The sequence below is a fragment of the Oncorhynchus mykiss genome, chromosome 12 (assembly GCF_057628025.1).
Source record: "Oncorhynchus mykiss isolate SJ-2025 chromosome 12, ASM5762802v1, whole genome shotgun sequence".
NCBI classification, from domain to species: Eukaryota; Metazoa; Chordata; class Actinopteri; order Salmoniformes; family Salmonidae; genus Oncorhynchus; species Oncorhynchus mykiss.
In genome coordinates, this window is record NC_143033.1 from 76,656,446 (window position 1) to 76,679,482 (window position 23,037).

Sequence of the window (23,037 nt, forward strand, 5' to 3'; positions counted from 1 at the left end):
TGACATTTTGCTGTAGGTTTAAATGTAGCTTACTAATAGCTATACTGTGACCCATCAGTGAGGCAGCCATAGGCCACAGTGCTGAAGCTCCCATCCTATCGCTAGCTACTCCTGAACCTCTAATTTCCACCACCTACCTGTCAACATGTCGGCTGGCTGGTAATGAACGGATCATTATTCCAGGAGGGGGCACGGAAGAAAAAAAGGGGTCTCTGTTTAAAGAATGATTAATTATTCGCCTGACATGGCAGCACCAAGAACGCCTGAATTCATTAAAGTGAATAATAATCATTTCAGCTGAAGGAGAAAACTCATCTCGTAGGCATACCTTGAGGTACATACAGTAGGCTTGATGTTCAGGGTACTATATGCCTGTGACAACCAGGCATACGTTTTCTGAAAGATACTACCTTGTCCACACATTTCCGTACTCTACTTTGGCGGGTTTAGATGTAAGAGGAGAAAGTGGAAGCGTTAACCCAAGAAAATGCTTATTCTACAGTTGATGTGTTGAAAACGAAGAACTATGCTGCCTATTAGGAATGTTCATTCATTATTAGTATTTCCCTCAAAGCATGATTATTAATATATTTAAGGGTGCCTCAAATGTCTATATGTATAGTTCTCCTCAGGGGAATTTCCCTAGATGAAAGTTAATTTTTATCAGTTCAATCTGAAGTTGTAAGGGGCAGATGAAAATCAGTGTCGGCACAATTGTGTGATGCCATGGATACAGGCATGCACAATCCTATAGGAGTTGACAGTGGAACTGCAAACTGCAAGTGTATAATCAGGTCCTTTATCCTCTGTGGGGAAATTAATTCAAAGTCAGATATAATGTATTCTGCATCTTAAGTTAGTGTAATTCAACAAGAATCACTTTTCTGCTCCTATCTATTTTACCTACAACAGCAAAAGTCCACGGACAGGCCATTTGGTCGTCATACCTTTGTTTCCATGGAGATGTCATGCATATTGGCACCATATGTATTAGTTCCATCATGTGACATAAGGGAATCAGAATGGAAACCACCTGAGCCATATACAGTGCCTTCTGAAAGTGTTCAGACCCCTTGACTTTATCCACGTTTTATTGTGTTACAGCCTGAATTTAAAGTTGATTAAATTCATATTTTATTTGATATATTAATTACACTTTGTATGGTGTATCAATATATCCAGGAACTACAAAGATACAGATGTCCTTCCAAACTCAGTTGACGAAGAGGAAAGAAACCGCTCAGGGATTTCACTATGAGGCCAAGTGTGACTTTATAACAGTAACAGAGTTTATTGGCTGTGATAGGAGAAAACTGAGAATGGATCAACAACATTTCAGTTACTCCACAATGCTAACCTAAATAACAAAGAAGGAAGCCTGTACAGAATACAAATATTCCAAAACATGCATCCTGTTCGCATTAAGGAGCTAAAGTAAAACCGCAAATAATGTACTTTATGTCCTGAATTAAAAATGTTATGCTTGGGGAAAATCCAACACATCACTGAGTACCACTCTTTTATTTTCAAGCATGGTGAAGGCTGCATTATGTTATGGGTACGCTTGTAATCGGTAAAGACAATGGAGTTTTTGAGATAAAAATAAATAAATGGAATTGAACTAAGCACAGGCAAAGTCCTAGAGGAAAACCTGGTTCAGTCTGCTTTCCAAAAGACACGGGGAGACAAATTCACCTTTCAGCAAGACAATAACCTAAAACACAAGGCCAGATATACACTGGAGTTACTTACCAATATGACATTGAATGTTCCTTAGTGGCCTAGTTACAGTTTTGACTTTAATCGGCTTGAAAATCTATGGCAAGACTTGAAAATTGCAGTCTAGCCATGATCAACAACCAACTCGACAGAGCTTGAAGAACTTTAAAAAGAATAATGTGCAAATATTGTACAATCCTGGTGTGCAAAGTTCTTAGAGACTGACCCAGAAAGACTGACAGCTGCAATCGCTGACAAAGGTGTCCAACATGTATTGTCTCAGGGGTGTGAATACCTACAGTTGAAGTTGGAAGTTAACATACTGTCACGTTCTGACCTTAGTTATTTTGTTATGTCTTTGTTTTAGTATGGTCAGGGAGTGAGTTGGGTGGGTTGACAATGTTCCCTTTTCTATGTTGTTTTCTATGCTACGGGGAGCATCCAGCCAGGTAGGGTTGGGCAGGCTCGATGCTCGAGGCCTCCAGTGCGCCTCCATGGTCCGGTCTATCCGGTGCCTCCTCCACACACCAGGCCTCCGATGGAAGGCCCCCACACCAGGCTGTCTCTCCGTCTCCTCCCTACAGGTGTTCCTTTTTCTACGTTGTGTTTTGCGTTTGGCCTGGTATGGTTCTCAATCAGAGGCAGGTGTCGTTAGTTTTCTCTGATTGAGAATCATACTTAGGTAGCCTTTCCCATTTGTGTTTCATGGGTGATTATTTTCTGTTCTGTGTTTTGCTTCACCGTTCAAGACTGTTCGTGTTTGTCGTTTTATTGTTTTTGTTCAAGTGTTCAGTATTAAATAATATATTGACACCTACCACGCTGCGCATTGGTCTGACATTTCTTACTCCTCGTCTGAGGAGGACGAAGACAAGCGTTACACATACACCTTAGACAAATACATTTAAACTCAGTTTTTCACAATTCCTGACATTTAATCCTAATCAGTTAGGATCACCATTTTATTTTAAGAATGTGAAATGTCCAAATAATAGTAGAGAGAATGATTTATTTCAGCTTTTATTTATTTGATCACATTCCCAAGTGGGTCAAAAGTTTACATACACTCAATTAGTATTTGTTAGCATTGCCTTTAAATTGTTTAACTTGGGTCAAACATTTTGGGTAGCCTTCCTCAAGCTTCCCACAATAAGATGGGTGAATTTTGGCCCATTCCTCCTGACAGAGCTGGTGTAACTGAGTCAGATTTGTATGCCACCTTGCTCGCACACACTTTTTTCAGTTCTGCCCACAAATGTTCTATAAGATTGAGGTCTTGGCTTTGTGATGGCCACTCCAATACCTTGACTTTGTTGTCCTTAAGCCATTTTGCCACAACTTTGGAAGTATGCTTGTTGTCATTGTCCATTTGGAAGACCCATTTGTGACCAAGCTTTAACTTTCTGACTGATGTCTTGAGATGTTGCTTCAATACATCCACATAATGTTCCTACCTCATGACGCCATCTATTTTGTGAAGTGCACCAATCCCTCCTGCAGCAAAGCACCCCCACAACATGATGCTGCCACCCCCGTGCTTCACGGTTGGGATGGTGTTCTTCGTGCTGCAAGCCCCCCCCTTTTTCCTCGAAACATAAAGATGGTCATTATGTCCAAACAGTTCAATTTTTGTTACATCAGACCAGAGGACATTTCTCCAAAAAGTGCGATCTTTGTACCCATGTGCAGTTGCAAACCGTAGTCTGGCTTTTTTATGGCGGTTTTGGAGCAGTGGCTTCTTCCTTGCTGAGCGGCCTTTCAGGTTATGTCGATATAGGACTTGTTTTACTGTGGATATACAGTGCCTTGCGAAAGTATTCGGCCCCCTTGAACTTTGCGAACTTTTGCCACATTTCAGGCTTCAAACATAAAGATATAAAACTGTATTTTTTTGTGAAGAATCAAAAACAAGTGGGACACAATCATGAAGTGGAACGACATTTATTGGATATTTCAAACTTTTTTAACAAATCAAAAACTGAAAAATTGGGCGTGCAAAATTATTCAGCCCCCTTAAATTAATACTTTGTAGCGCCACCTTTTGCTGCGATTACAGCTGTAAGTCGCTTGGGGTATGTCTCTATCAGTTTTGCACATCGAGAGACTGACATTTTTTCCCATTCCTCCTTGCAAAACAGCTCGAGCTCAGTGAGGTTGGATGGAGAGCATTTGTGAACAGCAGTTTTCAGTTCTTTCCACAGATTCTCGATTGGATTCAGGTCTGGACTTTGACTTGGCCATTCTAACACCTGGATATGTTTATTTTTGAACCATTCCATTGTAGATTTTGCTTTATGTTTTGGATCATTGTCTTGTTGGAAGACAAATCTCCGTCCCAGTCTCAGGTCTTTTGCAGACTACATCAGGTTTTCTTCCAGAATGGTCCTGTATTTGGCTCCATCCATCTTCCCATCAATTTGAACCATCTTCCCTGTCCCTGCTGAAGAAAAGCAGGCCCAAACCATGATGCTGCCACCACCATGTTTGACAGTGGGGATGGTGTGTTCAGGGTGATGAGCTGTGTTGCTTTTACGCCAAACATAACGTTTTGCATTGTTGCCAAAAAGTTCAATTTTGGTTTCATCTGACCAGAGCACCTTCTTCCACATGTTTGGTGTGTCTCCCAGGTGGCTTGTGGCAAACTTTAAACAACACTTTTTATGGATATCTTTAAGAAATGGCTTTCTTCTTGCCACTCTTCCATAAAGGCCAGATTTGTGCAATATACGACTGATTGTTGTCCTATGGACAGAGTCTCCCACCTCAGCTGTAGATCTCTGCAGTTCATCCAGAGTGATCATGGGCCTCTTGGCTGCATCTCTGATCAGTCTTCTCCTTGTATGAGCTGAAAGTTTAGAGGGACGGCCAGGTCTTGGTAGATTTGCAGTGGTCTGATACTCCTTCCATTTCAATATTATCGCTTGCACAGTGCTCCTTGGGATGTTTAAAGCTTGGGAAATATTTTTGTATCCAAATCCGGCTTTAAACTTCTTCACAACAGTATCTCGGACCTGCCTGGTGTGTTCCTTGTTCTTCATGATGCTCTCTGCGCTTTTAACGGACCTCTGAGACTATCACAGTGTAGGTGCATTTATACGGAGACTTGATTACACACAGGTGGATTGTATTTATCATCATTAGTCATTTAGGTCAACATTGGATCATTCAGAGATCCTCACTGAACTTCTGGAGAGAGTTTGCTGCACTGAAAGTAAAGGGGCTGAATAATTTTGCACGCCCAATTTTTCAGTTTTTGATTTGTTAAAAAAGTTTGAAATATCCAATAAATGTCGTTCCACTTCATGATTTTGTCCCACTTGTTGTTGATTCTTCACAAAAAAATACAGTTTTATATCTTTATGTTTGAAGCCTGAAATGTGGCAAAAGGTCGCAAAGTTCAAGGGGGCCGAATACTTTCGCAAGGCACTGTAAATAAAATAATTTCTTTTTTTTAGCATACAATATAGCTCAGTATTTGTCAGTAGTGTAAAGTACTTAAGTAAAAATACTTGAAAGTACTACTTAAGTCGTTTTTGGGGGTATCTGTACTTCACTACATTCTTAAAGAAAATTATGCACTTTTACTCCATACATTTTCCCTGACACCCAAAAGGATTCATTACATTTTGAAATGCTTAGCAGGACAATAAAATGGTCTAATTGTAACGATATTCGTAGGTGGAAGAAGGTGACGAGGACCAAGGTGCAGCGTGGTACGTGTTCATGGTAAATTTAATAAAGAAACGGAACACTAGAACATTAAAACAACAAAAAAATACAGTTTTATATCTTTATGTTTGAAGCCTGAAATGTGGCAAAAGGTCGCAAAGTTCAAGGGGGCCGAATACTTTCGCAAGGCACTGTAGATACTTTTGCACCTGTTTCCTCCAGCACCTTCACAAGGTCCTTTGCTGTTGTTCTGGGATTGATATACACTTTTCAAACCAAAGTACGTTCATCTATAGGAGACAGAACACGTCTCCTTCCTGAGCGGTATGACGGCTGCATGGTCCCATGGTGTTTATACTTGCGTACTATTGTTTGTACAGATGAATGTGGTACCTTCAGGCATTTGGAAATTGCTCCCAATGATGAACCAGACTTGTGGAGGTCTACAATTTTGTTTCTGAGGTTTTGGCTGATTTCTTTTGACTTTCTCATGATGTCAAGCAAAGAGGCACTGAGTTTGAAGGTAGGCCTTGAAATACATCCACATGTACACCTCCAATTGACTCAAATGATGTAAATTAGCCTATCAGAAGCTTCTAAAGCTATGACTTCATTTTCTGGAATATTCCAAGCTGTTTAAAGGCACAGTCAACTTAGTCTATATAAACTTCTGACCCACTTGAATTGTGATACAGCTAGTTATAAGTGAAATAATCTGTCTGTAAACAATTGTTGTAAAAATTAGATGTAGATGTCCTAACCGACCAAAACTATAGTTTGTTAACAAGAAATTTGTGGAGTGGTTGAAAAGCTAGGTTTAATGACTCCAACCTAAGTGTATGTAAACTTCCGACTTCAGCTGTATGTAAATTAGATATTTCTGTATTTTACTTGAAATACATTTGCAACAATGTCTAAAAACATGTTTTCAGTTTGTCATTATGGGGTATTGTATGGGTGAGAAAAAATATATTATAATCAATTTTGAATTTAGGCTGGAACACAACAAAATGTGGAATATGTCGAGGGGCATGAATTCTTTCTGAAAGCACTGTATAGCATGAATGATCTGAAGCACCGGAAACCACTGTCTCTTCTTGTATAAAAGAGTGGAATGTGAATGTCAAAGCCCTTCGAAAAAAATGAATAGCCATGATCTAATTATAACATAGCTCTTTCATAATCAATTAAAGGTCTGACGAGGGTTAATGAAGGTTTCAAAATTGGTCTTTGAAACAAAGGCCTCATTACTTGAATGAACTTGAAGTCTATGGCCATAACAATGAGAGAAAGCTTTCCCACTGGGCAAAGACATCAGTGCAACGTCTAATTTTGATTTACATTTGGTTTAGTTATCGAATAACTTGAATTCAACATGAAATCAACCAAAAATGTCCTCCTGACATTGGATTTAGGTTAAAAGTTAAGTGAAAAAAATACTAAATTCCCTTATGTTGATGACTTTTTGCAAATCAAAACAGTTTTCCACATTGATTCAATGTCATTACATTTTAATTTTTGGGTTGAAATGACTTGGAAACAACGTTGAATCAACCCGTTTTTGCCCAGTGGGTTGCTTAAAATCATATTGTACAATTACAAAAAAGCACAATATGCAGATAAAAAAGGCCAAGAAAAAAACTATTATTTTTAATGATACCTTGATATTGACACAAGTAAGCCTTTCACCATGCTAATGAGTCTCTTTCAATTGAATCCTCAATGCAGCAAGTGTTCTGTGTAATATAACATCAGATTGAAAACCCAGGAGGAGATGTTACTCAAAAACATGCAGCCTCACATTAACCTAATTACTTGTCCTGCCACCTCTTCAGAGCGCTACTATCTCACAAGACACAGTTCACACACAGACAGTCCTCTTTGGTAGTCAATGCATCCCATGGGGTGTCACATATACCGTGGGGCAAAGAAGTATTTAGTCAGCCACCAATTGTGCAAGTTCTCCCACTTAAAAAGATGAGAGAGGCCTGTAATTTTCATCATAAGTACACTTCAACTATGACAGACAAAATGAGGGGAAAGAAATCCAGAAAATCACATTGTAGGATTTTTAATGAATTTATTTGCAAATGATGGTGGAAAATAAGTATTTGGTCACCAACAAACAAGCAAGATTTCTGGCTCTCACAGACCTGTAACTTCTTCTTTAAGAGGCTCCTCTGTCCTCCACTCGCTACCTGTATTAATGGCACCTGTTTGAACTTGTTATCAGTATAAAAGACACACGGGGGGACCTAGTGAATGACCTGCAGAGAGCTGGGACCAAAGTAACAAAGCCTACCCTCAGTAACACACTACGCCGCCAGGGACTCAAATCCTGCAGTGCCAGACGTGTCCTCCTGCTTAAGCCAGTACATGTCCAGGCCCATCTGAAGTTTGCTAGACAGCATTTGGATGATCCAGAAGAAGATTGGGAGAATGTCATATGATCAGATGAAACCAAAATTGAACTTTTTTGTAAAAACTCAACTCGTCGTGTTTGGAGGACAAAGAATGCTGAGTTGCATCCAAAGAACACCATTACCCACTGTGAAGCATGGGGGTGGAAACATCACGCTCTGGGGCTGTTTTTCTGCAAAAGGACCAGGACGACTGATCCGTGTAAAGGAAAGAATGAATGGGGCCATGTATCGTGAGATTTTGAGTGAAAACCTCCTTCCATCAGCAAGGGCATTGAAGATGAAACGTGGCTTGGTCTTTCAGCATGACAATGATCCGAAACACCGCCCGGGCAACGAAGGAGTGGCTTCGTAAGACGCATTTCAAGGTCCTGGAGTGGCCTAGCCAGTCTCCAGATCTCAACCCCATAGAAAATCTTTGGAGGGAGTTGAAAGTCCGTGTTGCCCAGCAACAGCCCCAAAACTTCACTGCTCTAGAGGAGATCTGCATGGAGGAATGGGCCAAAATACCAGCAACAGTGTGTGAAAATCTTGTGAAGACTTACAGAAAACGTTTGACCTCTGTCATTGCCAACAAAGGGTATATAACAAAGTATTGAGATAAACTTTTGTTATTGACCAAATACTTATTTTCCACCATCATTTGCAAATAAATTCATTAAAAATCCTACAATGTGATTCTCTGGATTTTATTTTCTAATTTTGTCTGTCATAGTTGAAGTGTACCTATGATGAAAATGACAGGCCTCTCTCATCTTTAAGTGGGAGAACTTGCACAATTGGTGGGTGACTAAATACTCTTTTGCCCCACTGTATGGACATAAGCCTCAGACTAGATTAGATACCCTGCATAATTCACATCCAGTGGAATAGCCTGTCTAAGTGAGAGCTTCGGCTAGCGCAGTGTGCTTGCTTTACATGTGTGATAATGAGATTCATTCACCAGAATAACACTCTTCAGGCGCTTCAGCCCAAAGGGTTTTATTCCATTCCGATTGTATTGATGCTGCATGAGGCAAATTTGAAAATCTATTTGAATTAAATTATTTCCCTTGTTCTGATTGTATCTTTTCTTTTTTTTACACCACTATGGCAACCCTGATTATGCTCTCTAGTCTAGTGGCTGAGGTTTCTTACTAGTCTTGCTGAGATACCATGCTACCATAAAAAGCTCTGTCAATTTCCTGACTTGATGTCTGTCTACTAAGCTGCACACAGTGGGTTACCTCATTCAAAACAATCACACACTGTGTTGCTGCCTGAGAGTATGTGCCTGCCACCAGTCAGACTCAGCACGAGCGACTTTAAGCACTTTAATGGTATTTCAGATTGGAGAACCTCAGTAATGTAAAGTTTTTTTTAGTCCCAGTGCTCTATGAAATGGCCCTGCTCCCAGCACAGTCACACACCCCACTCTCTGGGTTATTACCGCTCAGCCTGCATGGAGATGGAGTCAGCTCTTTAACAGCACAACACCTGGGTGTCTCCCCTCACACACCTCCCTGCGCCTCTCCACATCTTCAACAGGGAGCTCACTGGATGAGGCTATTCACACTGATACAATAACCCATCACATCTTCTCATGAAACAGCAAGACACTGCTCTGCCTGTGAGATATTTTACAAGAGAACAGTCAGTGTGGGAACGGGTGTGAATAGCTACTCAAAGAAACCTGTGCTGTCATCCCACTTTATTGAATAAGGGTCCCAGTTAGCTTAACTAAACAACACTACCTCTGTTCCAATACAGCGCACACCTTAATAGTGATCAACTGCTCCTTCTGATTCCATAATGCCCACATTATGCCAAACCAATAAAAAACAGTGTTTTGAATTCTAGTGGAATCACACACTGCTTTCACCCAATCCCTGGCCTTCTAAGGACACCTGAAAAGCTCTGTCACACTAAATTACACATCCCTTTTGTGTGCCAACACAGTGGAGATTGAAGAGGTCCTTGTTGCTTCAACTTGTTGTGATGGACTAAGAGATATAGTGTTGTGCTAGGAGGAGGTGGGAGGGCCACTGACAAAGGAAGAGATTACCCAGAACCCACCTCTCCACTCATCTACCCTCTCCAATCCACAGTGCTATTGTGTGAAAACGTATGGATCCTTCCCAATACTGTGAGGAGAGACAATGCCAATGTGTGTCCATGCAGCCCACCTGATTGCAGAACTGGGTCTCCAATCCCTTTGGTAATTCCTACCCAAGGGATGGGAGAGAAATATGCCAGCTCTTCACGTGAATACAAGCTACAAGCTTCAATTATCAGTGGAAGCTACATTCAGCTACACTCAAGAATCTAAGTGGAGGCTCTTGACCCAGAGCTGCCTCATCCACTTCAGTTTTTGACAACAAACAAAAAAAACACACTGCTGCCATATGCTTATGACGTCAACATAAAACTAGTATTCCCATTATCATTCTCTCCAAGTCCAATTTGTCCGTCTCACACAAACAAACAGCATGTTTTTCATGTCATACATTGACACTCCTTTTCAGCATGAAAAATGCCCTACCACAAGTAAACATGTCATTTTACTTCTCTCCAACAACAGACGGCATGCGTTACAATCACTTCCAAACAAGCAAATGGGGAAAAGTCTGTCCATTGCCATTAGTGACTAAAGCCTAGCCTGTGTGATTGCAACTGGCAGCCTGAGACATGCAATCCATAATAAAATAATACATCCTGCATCATCCATGTGTGTGTGTGTGTGTGTGTGTGTGTGTGTGTGTGTGTGTGTGTGTGTGTGTGTGTGTGTGTGTGTGTGTGTGTGTGTGTGTGTGTGTGTGTGTGTGTGTGTGTGTGTGAGTGAATTCTTGCGGGTCTGTGTATAGATGTGTGCCTGCCTGTTTGGGAGAGACTAAAAAGAGAGGGATGAGAAAGAAAGAGCCAGTTGTAAGAGATGGAGAGCAGCACAAGACTTATACTCCTGTTAGTCAGCGGCGGTTGATGATGATAATTATCCCAGTGTGTTAAATGATTACTGAGGCTGTGAGTAATTGCTTCAGCAGCTCACAGGACTCTCCAAAATGGACTTCTTTCACAACTCTCTTTTCTGGAGCAGCTAAATCAGGCGAGCCAGGAAGGCAAAGGGTGGTGGTGAAGAAAGCCTTTTGAATTTCACAGCTGCCTCACTACAACCACAAAGACCAATCGGAGACTGTTGGGCACTCCAATAGGACTCCAGCATAGAATTGATGAAAATAAAAATGTCAACGTTCTCTTGCGTGATAAGGTTTACTGGTGGTGGCTGTTTGAAACATTGTGTGTGTGTGTGTGTGTGTGTACTGAGGTAAAGACTGTGCATGATTTGTCTGATCACAGCAGTCAGACCCTCAGGCATCTGCAGATGGCATCCTGTTTATACCATCTCTGTATCTCAATCATGACCATACCCAATTCATTGCAGAACTTCACATAATACACAATGCATCTTACCATTAGTTGTACTTTCCAATGTGTATCAAACTATTGTTATGGTGGCTATTCTCTATGAAATGAGACATTGGATGGAAGGGGCCGACTTACGGAGACTGTTCGCAGGTACCCTGTTGGCTTGCATGTTGTCATAGTGCTGTCCATGCACTCCAATGTCTTCTGAGTGTTCTCCTGGACCAGGCTGGCGCATCACCTGAGCTAGAGCCCTGGCAAAACACAAACACCTCAATCAGCTGGTTCACTCAATAATAAAGCATGACATGGAAATCAAAATAGCTACGAAATCTAGCAAAATTACAGCAGCTCAAACGCTGTAAACCTCAATATATATCTGATATTTATCGGAAATCCTTACAGGTCTTAATGTTTGAATAATGTAGATTAAATCAAATAAATTACTCTCATGCTTGTAGATGAACTAACAATGACAATTATCATATGCTCAAAGGGGTTTCATTGATATGCACAGTACCATTTATGCTATATTGGGTTAAGTGGGATCACCTTCCTTTGTGCATTGATAATATAGTTGAGAAATATGACAAATCACAATAGGGATCACAAGGCATGTTGAGACAAAGGAAACCCACTGAGCACAGACGTCAGTTCAACGTCTAATTTTGATTTACTTTTGGTTGAGTTGTCAATTAACGTAAGTTAAACGTGAAATTAAAGTCCTCACATTGAATCTTTTTGTTGAAATGACATGGAAACAACATTGAATCAACCAGTTTTTGGGGGAAGTGAACCTTAAGTTTGCTTCCCCCAAAAAAGAACAATGAAGCTAATTAAAATGCTGAAATCTAGGGCAGTGAGATAATTAAAAACAATTGCAGGTGTAATGGAGTAAAAAAGTGGCTTTTAATGGCACCATGTTGGTAGATGACATCAAGGGAGATGAGAGCATGGCTCATCACACACTATTACCTACAACACATCTGGTTTTACCAGGACGTAGTGAGCATGGCTCATCACAGACTACTACCTACAACGCCTCTGGTTTTACCAGGACGTAGTGAGCATGGCTCATCACAGACTACTACCTACAACGCATCTGGTTTTACCAGGACGTAGTGAGCATGGCTCATCACACACTATTACCTACAACACATCTGGTTTTACCAGGACGTAGTGAGCATGGCTTATCACAGACTACTACCTACAACACATCTGGTTTTACCAGGACGTAGTGAGCATGGCTCACCACACACTACTCCCTACAACACATCTGGTTTTACCAGGACGTAGTGAGCATGGCTCATCACAGACTACTACCTACAATGCCTCTGGTTTTACCAGGACATAGTGAGCATGGCTCATCACAGACTACTACCTACAACGCATCTGGTTTTACCAGGACGTAGTGAGCATGGCTCATCACACACTATTACCTACAACACATCTGGTTTTACCAGGACGTAGTGAGCATGGCTCATCACACACTATTCCCTACAACACATCTGGTTTTACCAGGACGTAGTGAGCATGGCTCATCACAGACTACTACCTACAACACATCTGGTTTTACCAGGACGTAGTGAGCTCATTATTATTCAGTATAGAGTTCTCAATCCTTCAGAATGAAAAGTATGGCATTTTGAAGGAATCTCAAGACATCAGCCAATTGGACAGGTATTCACAGTCACTCACAAATAAAATATAGTAGGCTGCATAGGTATTGCCTATGATTGCCAATCAAATTGTGGTCAGAAGAACTGACTGATCATGCATATTTATTCTATATTTTAACACTTCCCACTAGGCAAAAACATATTGGATCATGAATCAATGTTGTTTCCATGTGTATGTGACCAATACAATTTGATTTGATTTGATTTCAACCAACAAATCTATGTGATGTGGGAAAAATGACTGGATTTGAAAAAAGTCATCAAGGTAAGGAAATGTCATATTTATTTCACCCAACTTTTCACCGAAATGTTTTGTTGATTTTTGTTGCTGATTTCAACCAAATGTAAATCGAAACTAGAAGTTGAACTGACGTCTGTGTCCAGTGGGTTATCATCTATTATAACAACACAGCATCTTTAATGCATCTAAATATTTTAAAGAAACGTCTGACACCCAAATAAAAGTTAAATTCCTGCATTCATTTAGGCTATCCAAAGTTGTTACTGCATTGCGCACAGGGACTGCTGATGTTGTTTACTGTACACACACCTTGACATGTTTTCTCTGTGTGGACGGTGCGCCTTTTCAAGTCCAAGTTTTGTGAAAATCCCAACGAGGGCCATTATGGCAACAACTCCACATATTATATACACAATTAAGTTTGTTTTATCTTTTGTGGGGTCATGAGTGGGGTCTTTTTTCTTAGGCGGGGGTCTGCCTGTCATCATCCACGGCGGGGTGTCATAGTTTTTGCAGGTGGTCTGGTCCAGCCGCGAGCTTGTAAACTCACAGCAGAATCTGAAGCCACAGGTCCCGCAACAATACAGGTAACTGCCGGTCTGGCACACAAACGGCGGATCCCACTGGCCCATCACATCGTAATAACCCCGGCACCTGTCCTCAGTATGCGGACTCTCCGAAACGCTATTCTTTACGTTCAATTTTGACTCGTTGGTACCCGTTTGTACCATAATAAAGCCGTCTAGCTTCTGCCCTGGCTCCCCCTCCGCGTCGCATACAAGAACTTTCAACAAAAAGTAGCCAAGCAACAACCCCGCGCTTCTCATCATGTGCGTCCCTTTGTTACTTTTCTTCTCCACTGTAGACGAAGGAAAGGCGATGACCAGGTATCATAACAAGCTTGTACGCATAATCCAAGAACATGAAACACAGCCATCCGCGATGATTATCATGATTACGCAACGCAACTTCTGCGCGTAATTGTCCATCAGCGCACGGTGATGTTGTATGGGAATGTGTGTAAATGTTATATCTGTTCCAATTGCTTATTTTAAAAAAAATGATGAGATCTTTACACCGATGCGACAACAACACTTTTACAGTTGCTACAGGTATCTTGAATAGGTTTAGACAATTTCTCTGCGCTGCGCCACAGACATCCTCCGTTGATAGTCGGAGTCCTTATTGGTAGTTCACTCCAGGCAGTAGGAATATTACCGAACCAATTACCGAGAGAGTGGGAGAGTGGGGAAGGAAAAGGAGGTGGAGACACTTGTGGTAGGTGGGAGAGAGACAGGCAGAAAGAGAGAGATCTGATGTATGCAATCTGTTGTTTATATACAGAACAACATGCTCATGCTCAGATTTCATTTTTTTCATAGTAGCCTACTGCAGGCTATATAAAAATATATACTGTATTCAGACAATACAATACTGTCCGAATATTTATTTATTTATATGCCTAAGAAGTCGCAGGGTGCATTTAAATGATAGAGTTGCAATGCTGCTGTTGTCTGTCAAGTCAAATGTGATTTCATGCATGTTGTATTTGACTGCTATTTGTGGCCGATATATTGCACCTTATTTGTATCATTATGTATTGTTCAATAGGCCACAACTATGAAAAAAGGATATAGCCCAAGCAAACAAGGTGTGATTAGTATTGTTGTGACCTTTGTCATTGTAGTGCTGTAACTGTATTGTCATTTGAGGTGATAAAATATGCATAATCAATACAATTCGTCAGACTAATGCATTTGATTTGTATACCTCTACATTTTGGAATTTGAATGTATATCCCTTGATTGTACCACACACAAAAGGGTGTGGTACATATCATTATTTCTGTAAGACTTGATTATTGAGAACAACTCCCCGTGCTCCTACACCTGCATTGCTTGCTGTTTGGGGTTTTAGGCTGGGTTTCTGTACAGCACTTTGAGATATCAGCTGATGTACGAAGGGCTATATAAATAAATTTGATTTGATTTGATTTAGTAAAAAAATCCTAAAGGTTTCCAATAGAAAAATCCTATTACAATCCAAAAGTAAATCCTAGCAGATTTTAGAACCTATCCTATAGGATTGTATTCCCATAGAATCCTATAGGGGTCCATTTGGACTGGTTCCAATAGTTTTTATTTGATTGGAATCCAATAGGAGTTTTAGACTAGGGAGATGTTTTCAACATTAAAGTGCTTCAGAGGTTTCAACACTCACAGTAAAAGTCCAAAATAAATAATTGCATGATCATGCTATTTTGTGTGTGGTACAATCATGGGAGATACAATACATTCAGAATTTCAAAATGCAGTGGTGTAAAGTACTTAAGTAAAAATACTTGAAATACTTAAGTAGTTTTTGCTGGTATCTGTACCTTACTTTACTATTTATATTTTTTGACAACTTTTACTTTTACTTCATTTCATTCCTAAAGAAAATAATGCACTTTTTTACTTCATACATTTTCCCTGACACCCAAAAGTATTTGTTACATTTTGCACGCTCAGCAGGACAGGAAAATGGTCAAATTCACAGACTTATTAAGAGAACTGCATCTAATCTGGCAGACTCACTAAACACAAGCTTCATTTGTAAATTATGTCTGAGTGTTGGAGTGTGCCCCTGGCTATCCTTAAATGAAAAAAAGAAAGAAAATGGTACGGTCTGGTTTGATTAACCCTTCTTAAGGGTAAACAATGGCCCGCCACTATGTATAACAGCAGAGAAAACCCCCTAAATTATTTTTTTTCAACTGGAAATTGGATGAATCTTCCTAGAGTGACCCCAACATTAGAAAAAGTGAAACATCGCCTTTGTCCATATTTCCATGAAAGCTGTACACCACCAGGGTACAAAGATTGTCTTAGGGTCATTTTTGACCACAAAAACCACACACACACATACACATACACACACACACACACACACACACACACACACACACACACACAGGTGCAGCATCTCCCCTCCACGACCCCACACGACTGAAGTTCACAGACAAAGTAAAAATATTTTCAGACAAAATAAACAACATTTCAGACAAAATAAGCATTTCTTGAAAGCATTGTTTACTAATGGGGGGTCGATAAAGGTGCTGCAGATGACAGTCCCCACAGTTCTCTCTGCTGAAGCCACGAGTGCACGTTTCAGTGGCCAACAGGTCATATATCTGATTTTTTCAGATGTCCAGGAGGAACAAGAGAACAATGATTTAGAAGAGGAGGAGGAGGTATATGAAGAAGAAGACGGGGAATAATACAACCCAGAGCACGATGCATCATCTTCAGATGAAGAAGAAATCACCCAAGCTGAAAGAGAGACATTTTTTGTCAAAGAACAGCAAAATAATATGGTCCTTGTCATCATATGACAACCAGGGCAGGATGGGAGCACAAAATGTCATAAGGACGACCCCAGGGCCCACAAGACATGCAGTTGCCCATGTCCATAACATCGCCTCAACATTCTACATGTTCATCACACCAGCCATCGAAAAAATCATCCTGGAGATGACACATTTGGAGAGTTTCATGGAGACAACTGGAAAAGGATGGAAGAGATTGCCCTGCCTGCTTACATAGGGCTGCTAATCTTAGCGGGTGTGTATAGGTCCCGAGGCGAGGCTACATGTAGTCTCTGGGATACAGAGAGTGGAAGGGCAATTTTCCGTGCCACGATGCCACAGAAAGTCTTTCACACTTTCTCAAGAATGCTACAATTTGATAACCATGTGTCAAGACCTGCAAGACGTGTGAGAGACAAACTGGCGGCCATAAGAGAGGTCTGGGAGGAGTGGGTGGAGCCATGAGAGGTCTGGGAGAAGTGGGTGGAGCCATAAGAGAGGTCTGGGAGGAGTGGGTGGAGCCATAAGAGAGGTCTTGGAGAAGTGGGTGGAGCCATAAGAGAGGTCTGGGAGAAGTGGGTGGAGCCATAAGAGAGGTCTGGGAGAAGTGGGTGGAGCCATAAGAGAGGTCTGGGAGAAGTGGGTGGAGCATCTGCCATACCTCTACAACCCTGGGCCTGAAGTAACAGTGGATGAGCAACTGGTTCCATTCAGAGGTACATTTTTATTTTCATACCTGTAATGTAAGTGATATTCAGTGTAAATGTTAATATGTATTGCTGTGATATCATTGATTTATGTGATTGTTTTCTGTGACACTGATACTAATTACTGATAGTAATCTCTTTTGCCCAAAGGTTGCTGTCCTTTCCGGCAGTATATGCTCAGCAAGCCAGCAAAGTATGGCATCAAGACATGGGTGGCCTGTGACGCACAATCCAGCTACGCTTGGAAGATGCAAGTCTACACAGGGAAGCCGACCAGTGGAGGCCCGGAGAAGAACCAGAGGATGAGGGTTGTACTTGATGTGACAGATGGACTGAGGGGGCACAATGTCATGTGACAATTTCTTCACCTCTTATGAACTCAGCCAGCAGCTCCTGAAGAGGAAGATCACCATGGTTGGCACAGTTAGAAAGAACAAGCCTGAGCTCCCCTCTGCACTCCTCGAAACAAGGGGGAGAGAGGCCTTCTCATCAAAGTTTGCCTTCACCCCCACCACCACCACTTGTGAAAGCTGTTCAGGGGGCTGAATCTTGTCCTGATCCACCTGAGGCTGCAGCTGGGGCAGGCAAGAGGAGGAGATGCCAATTCTGCCCCCAAAGAAGGACTGTAAAACAAACACTATGTGCTGCACATGTGAGAAATACAGTGGGGCAAAAAAGTATTTAGTCAGCCACCAACTGTGCAAGTTCTCCCACTTAAAAAGATGAGAGAGGCCTGTAATTTTCATCATAGGTACACTTCAATTATGACAGATTAAATGAGAAAAGAAAATCCAGAAAATCACATTGTAGGATTGTTAATGAATTTATTTGCAAATTATGGTGGAAAATAAGTATTTGGTCATAACAAAAGTTTATCTCAATACTTTGTTATATACCCTTTGTTGGCAATGACAGAGGTCAAATTTTTTCTGTAAGTCTTCACAAGGTTTTCACACACTGTTGCTGGTATTTTGGCCCATTCCTCCATGCAGATCTCCTCTAGAGCAGTGATGTTTTGGGGCTGTTGTTGGGCAACACGGACTTTCAACTCCCTCCAAAGATTTTCTATGGGGTTGAGATCTGGAGACTGGCTAGGCCACTCCAGGACCTTGAAATGCTTCTTACGAAGCCACTCCTTTGTTGCCCGGACGGTGTGTTTGGGATCATTGTCATGCTGAAAGACCCAGCCACGTTTCATCTTCAATGCCCTTGCTGATGGAAGGAGGTTTTCACTCAAAATCTCACGATACATGGCCCCATTCATTATTTCCTTTACACGGATCAGTCGTCCTCGTCCATTTGCAGAAAAACAGCCCCAAAGCATGATGTTTCCACCCCCATGCTTCACAGTAGGTATGGTGTTCTTTGCATGCAACTCAGCATTCTTTGTCCTCCAAACACGACGAGTTCAGTTATTACCAAAATGTTCTATTTTGGTTTCATCTGACCATATGACATTCTCCCAATCTTCTTCTGGATCATCCAAATGCTCTCTAGCAAACTTCAGACGGGCCTGGACATGTACTGGCTTAAGCAGGGGGACACATCTGGCACTGCAGGATTTGAGTCCCTGGCGGCGTAGTGGGTTACTGATGTTAGGCTTTGTTACTACTTTGGTCCCAGCTCTCTGCAGGTCATTCACTAGGTCCCCCCGTGTGGTTCTGGGATTTTTGCTCACCGTTCTTGTGATCATTTTGACCCCACGGGGTGAGATCTTGTGTGGAGCCCCAGATCGAGGGACATTATCAGTGTCTTCCATTTCCTAATAATTGCTCCCACAGTTGATTTCTTCAAACCAAGCTGCTTACCTATTGCAGATTCAGTCTTCCCAGCCTGGTGCAGGTCTACAATTTTGTTTCTGGTGTCCTTTGACAGCTCTTTGGTCTTGGCCATAGTGGAGTTCGGAGTGTGACTGTTTGAGGTTGTGGACAGGTGTCTTTTATACTGATAATAAGTTCAAACAGGTGCCATTAATACAGGTAACGAGTAGAGGACAGAGGAGCCTCTTAAAGAAGAAGTTACAGGTCTGTGAGAGCCAGAAATCTTGCTTGTTTGTAGGTGACCAAATACTTATTTTCCACTATAATTTGCAAATAAATTAATTAAAAATCTTACAATGTGATTTTCTGGATTTTATTTTCTCATTTTGTCTGTCATAGTTGAAGTGTACCTATGATGAAAATTACAGGCCTCTCTCATCTTTTTAAGTGGGAGAACTTGCACAATTGGTGGCTGACTAAATACTTTTTTGCCCCACTGTACATCTGTAAAGTCCATGCACACACACTGCATACTGTCCTACATGTTCTAATTAGAGTTGATTGATTTATGTTCTTCACGTTTTAGTTTTGTATCTATTATCTTATCTTATTCTTATTTATTGTTGTTGTTTATACACCTTGTCGGTGGGGGAAATGGTTAATAAAATGGGAGAAGACTAGTATTTTGTAGTTGATTTCCTGATTGTACAGTATAGAAGAACATGTTGCTCAAAAAGTTCAAGACTGTTATTGTTTCCCTTCAATAAAATGCATTCAAAACTACTTTTTAAACATTTCTGCTACTTTCTTAGGCTATAGAAGTGCTATCGCTTGCTAAAAAAAATGTCTGTTTACACCTATGCAGTACCTTTAGCAATAATAATAATAATAATAAACCTCTACTTGAGTAAAGAAAGCAATTATGACAGGTGTGTTGTAAAACAAATGTGTGGTGTCCACTGATTAAATACAGTCTTTCTGCATTGTGAAGAGGGAAAACCAAGATATTCACAAAGTTTGGGATGAATGACAGGTTGTTTCTTCATGCAAAATAGGGGGTTTAAAATTCAATTAAGCTTCTTTATTTTAGGGGTTTAGTTAAGGTGGGTCATTTTTTACCCTTAGGACAAGGGGAGTAGACAGAATGTTAAGACTACACAAGGGTTAATATAAGGAATTTTTAATTATTTATACTTTTAATTTGACTTTTGATACGTAAGTATAGTAGAGCAATTACATTTACTTTTGATACTTAAGTATATTTAAAACCAAATACTTTTAGACTTTTACTCAAGTAGTATTTTACTGGGTGACTTTCACTTTTACTTGAGTCATTTTCTATTAACCTTTCTGATCTCCCCATCCCGGATCCGGGTTCGTGAATACAGACTCAAGCTCATTACCATAACGCAACGTTAACTATTCATGAAAATCGCAAATGAAATGAAATAAATATGCTAGCTCTCAAGCTTAGCCTTTTGTTAACAACACTGTCATCTCAGATTTTCAAAATATGCTTCTCAACCATTGCAAAACAAGCATTTGTGTAACAGTATTGATGGCTAACGTAGCATTTAGCATTAGCATTCAGCTGGCAACATTTACACAAAAAAACAGAAAAGCATTCAAAAAAATCATTTACCTTTGAAGAACTTCAAATGTTTTCAATGAGGAGACTCTCAGATAGCAAATATTCAGTTTTTCCTGAAAGATTATTTGTTTAGGACAAATCGCTCCGTTTTCTGCGTCACGTTTAGCTATGAAAAAAACCCTGTATCCAGGATTGTGTAAATCTATCAGCAAGCTCATTAGCATAACACAACGTTAACTATTTATGAAAATCGCAAATGAAATGAAATAAATATGCCATCTCTCAAGCTTAGCCTTTTGTAAACAACACTGTCATCTCAGATTTTCAAAATATGCTTCTCAACCATAGGAAAACAATCATTTGTGTAAAAGTAGCTAGCTAGAGTTAGCATTTCGCGTTAGCATTTAGCGTTAGCATTAGCGTTAGCATCCAGCACGCAACATTAACAAAAACATAAAAGCCTTCAAATAAAATCATTTACCTTTGAAGAACTTCTGATGTTTTCAATGAGGATACTCTCAGTTAGATAGCAGATGCTCAGTTTTTCCAAAAAGATTCCTTGTGTATTAGAAATAGCTCCGTTTTATACATCACATTTGGCTACCAAAAAAAATCCATAAATTCAGTCCTCAAAACGCAAACTTTTTTCCAAATTAACTCCATAATATCGACTGAAAACATGGCAAACGTTGTTTAGAATCAATCCTCAAGGTGTTTTTCACATATCTCTTCATTGATACATCATTCTTGGACACATGCTTTCTCTCCTGAATCCCAGGAGAAAATGCCCGCACCTGAAGATTACGCACAAATTTAGACAAAGGACACCGGGCGGACCTCTGGAAAATGTAGTCTCTTATGGCCAATCTTCCAATGATATGCCTACAAATACGTCACAATGCTGCTAAGACCTTGGGCGAACGACAGAAAGTGTAGGCTCATTCCTTGCGCAATCACAGCCATATAAGGAGAGAATGGAAAACAGAGCTTCAGAAATTCTGCTAATTCCTGGGTGATGCATCATCTTGGTTTCGCCTGTAGAATGAGTTCTGGGGCACTTACAGACAAAATCTTTGCAGATTCTGAAACTTCAGAGTGTTTTCTTTCCAAAACTGTCAAGAATATGCATAGTCGAGCATCTTTTCGTGACAAAATATCGCGCTTAAAACGGGAACGTTTTTTATCCAAAAATGAAATAGCGCCCCTAGAGCATTACTTTTTCTCAAGTATATGTTGTGACATTGTGTTAGTTAATGTGACGACTGTTGTTCATCGAATGATTAAAGTTTCTAATTGCGTGATTAACTGAATCAAGCAATTATCAACTCATTAACCTGGGGCACCATGGGAAAACGAGTTTTTATTGAGTTTCTATTTTCCAAATGAACTCAAAGAATATCAGAATATCGATTTTAGAACAGCCGCTAATTAACCAGTTGCCTCTACCAGTCTCGTTCTGAACGTCGTATAGCCCGTGAATCTGCACGGACCCGGGTCTCACCAATGAATTCGTACCACACCAATCTTAGTTGAATATTTATTTACTAAAAAGCTAAAATGATGATAAAAGATACACATAGACAAAACACATTATAGGATGTTGATTAGAACTTAGTATAACGGGCCAACACATTATGGCGCGTGTTACCCACAATGAGGATTTCAAAAGAGATAAATTTGTCAGCTATGCTATTCTAACCCTAGCCTTGCCCCAAACTGCCGCTCTTATGGGTCAGAATATAATGATGTAATTACGTGGGGATGATCTCAGAGGATTCTCTGCGTAGGCCTTCAGCTGTTCGATGACGCACTACTCCGGCTCACCTCCCTGATCGTCCTGATTGTCCTTTTGGGCTGAGGAGTCTGTTCCCCCACCCTTTGCTCTGAAAGGGGTCTTCTGAGGACAGACAACTCTGTAGCTCAGAGCTCACAGCATAGGAATGAAACCCTTTAGATACCACGATTCGATGGGAGATGGAGGCTAGGTGGTTCGACTTGAATTCACCTGCTTAGACACAGCTACTCATCCGTAGCTTGGGTAGAAAAGGATTTCTTTGTCTCCAAACTTGCATTGCGTTCTGGGTTCGTTGACTTTTTAGACCTTGCTGCAGCTGGGGTCACATAGTCTTCCTGTAAATTCTATACTCACAGGTTTTATACCCTTGGGTCAGAAGTGGGCGTAACTGCCTTTTGGGCAATTCTCTGGGCCTACCAAGTTAATGAGGCAAGGTCTAGATAATATTCAAATCCAATTTTAGACAACTAACTTAACATTTCATCTTTCCCAAAACATTCTCTTTGATTTGGATATTTTCCATACAACGTACAATGTATAAACATCAAACATCTAATAGGAAAACTCTTCACATTACAATGTTTTCGTAATAACGTCATCAATTAACCATTAATAACAAAACAAAAATGACATACATTTTCATATTCCATCTAGCGTCATGACCACCATTGTGGCTGACGAAACCATTGTTCCAAAGTCCCTTTATTTCAT

The 23,037-nt window shown here is 40.6% G+C and overlaps 1 protein-coding gene across 4 annotated transcripts in view; it reads right to left on the minus strand.

Moving 5' to 3' along the window:
- LOC110538282 (protein shisa-9B) overlaps positions 1 to 21,330 on the minus strand; it is a 46,225-nt gene extending 24,895 nt beyond the window's left edge. The window contains exons 1-3 of one of the 4 annotated variants that reach the window (XM_090193364.1): positions 21,013 to 21,330; positions 20,583 to 20,644; positions 11,346 to 11,461 (exon numbers count right to left, since the gene is read on the minus strand). In XM_090193364.1, the coding sequence (XP_090049490.1) occupies positions 11,346 to 11,445 (100 nt within the window). In that variant the 5' untranslated portion in view covers positions 11,446 to 11,461; positions 20,583 to 20,644; positions 21,013 to 21,330. Of the gene's footprint in view, positions 1 to 11,345; positions 11,462 to 13,436; positions 14,574 to 20,582; positions 20,645 to 21,012 lie in introns of those variants that run through there. The other 3 variants (XM_090193363.1, XM_021625000.3, XM_090193362.1) reach the window with 3 other exon arrangements.
- Positions 21,331 to 23,037: the final 1,707 nt, after the last annotated feature.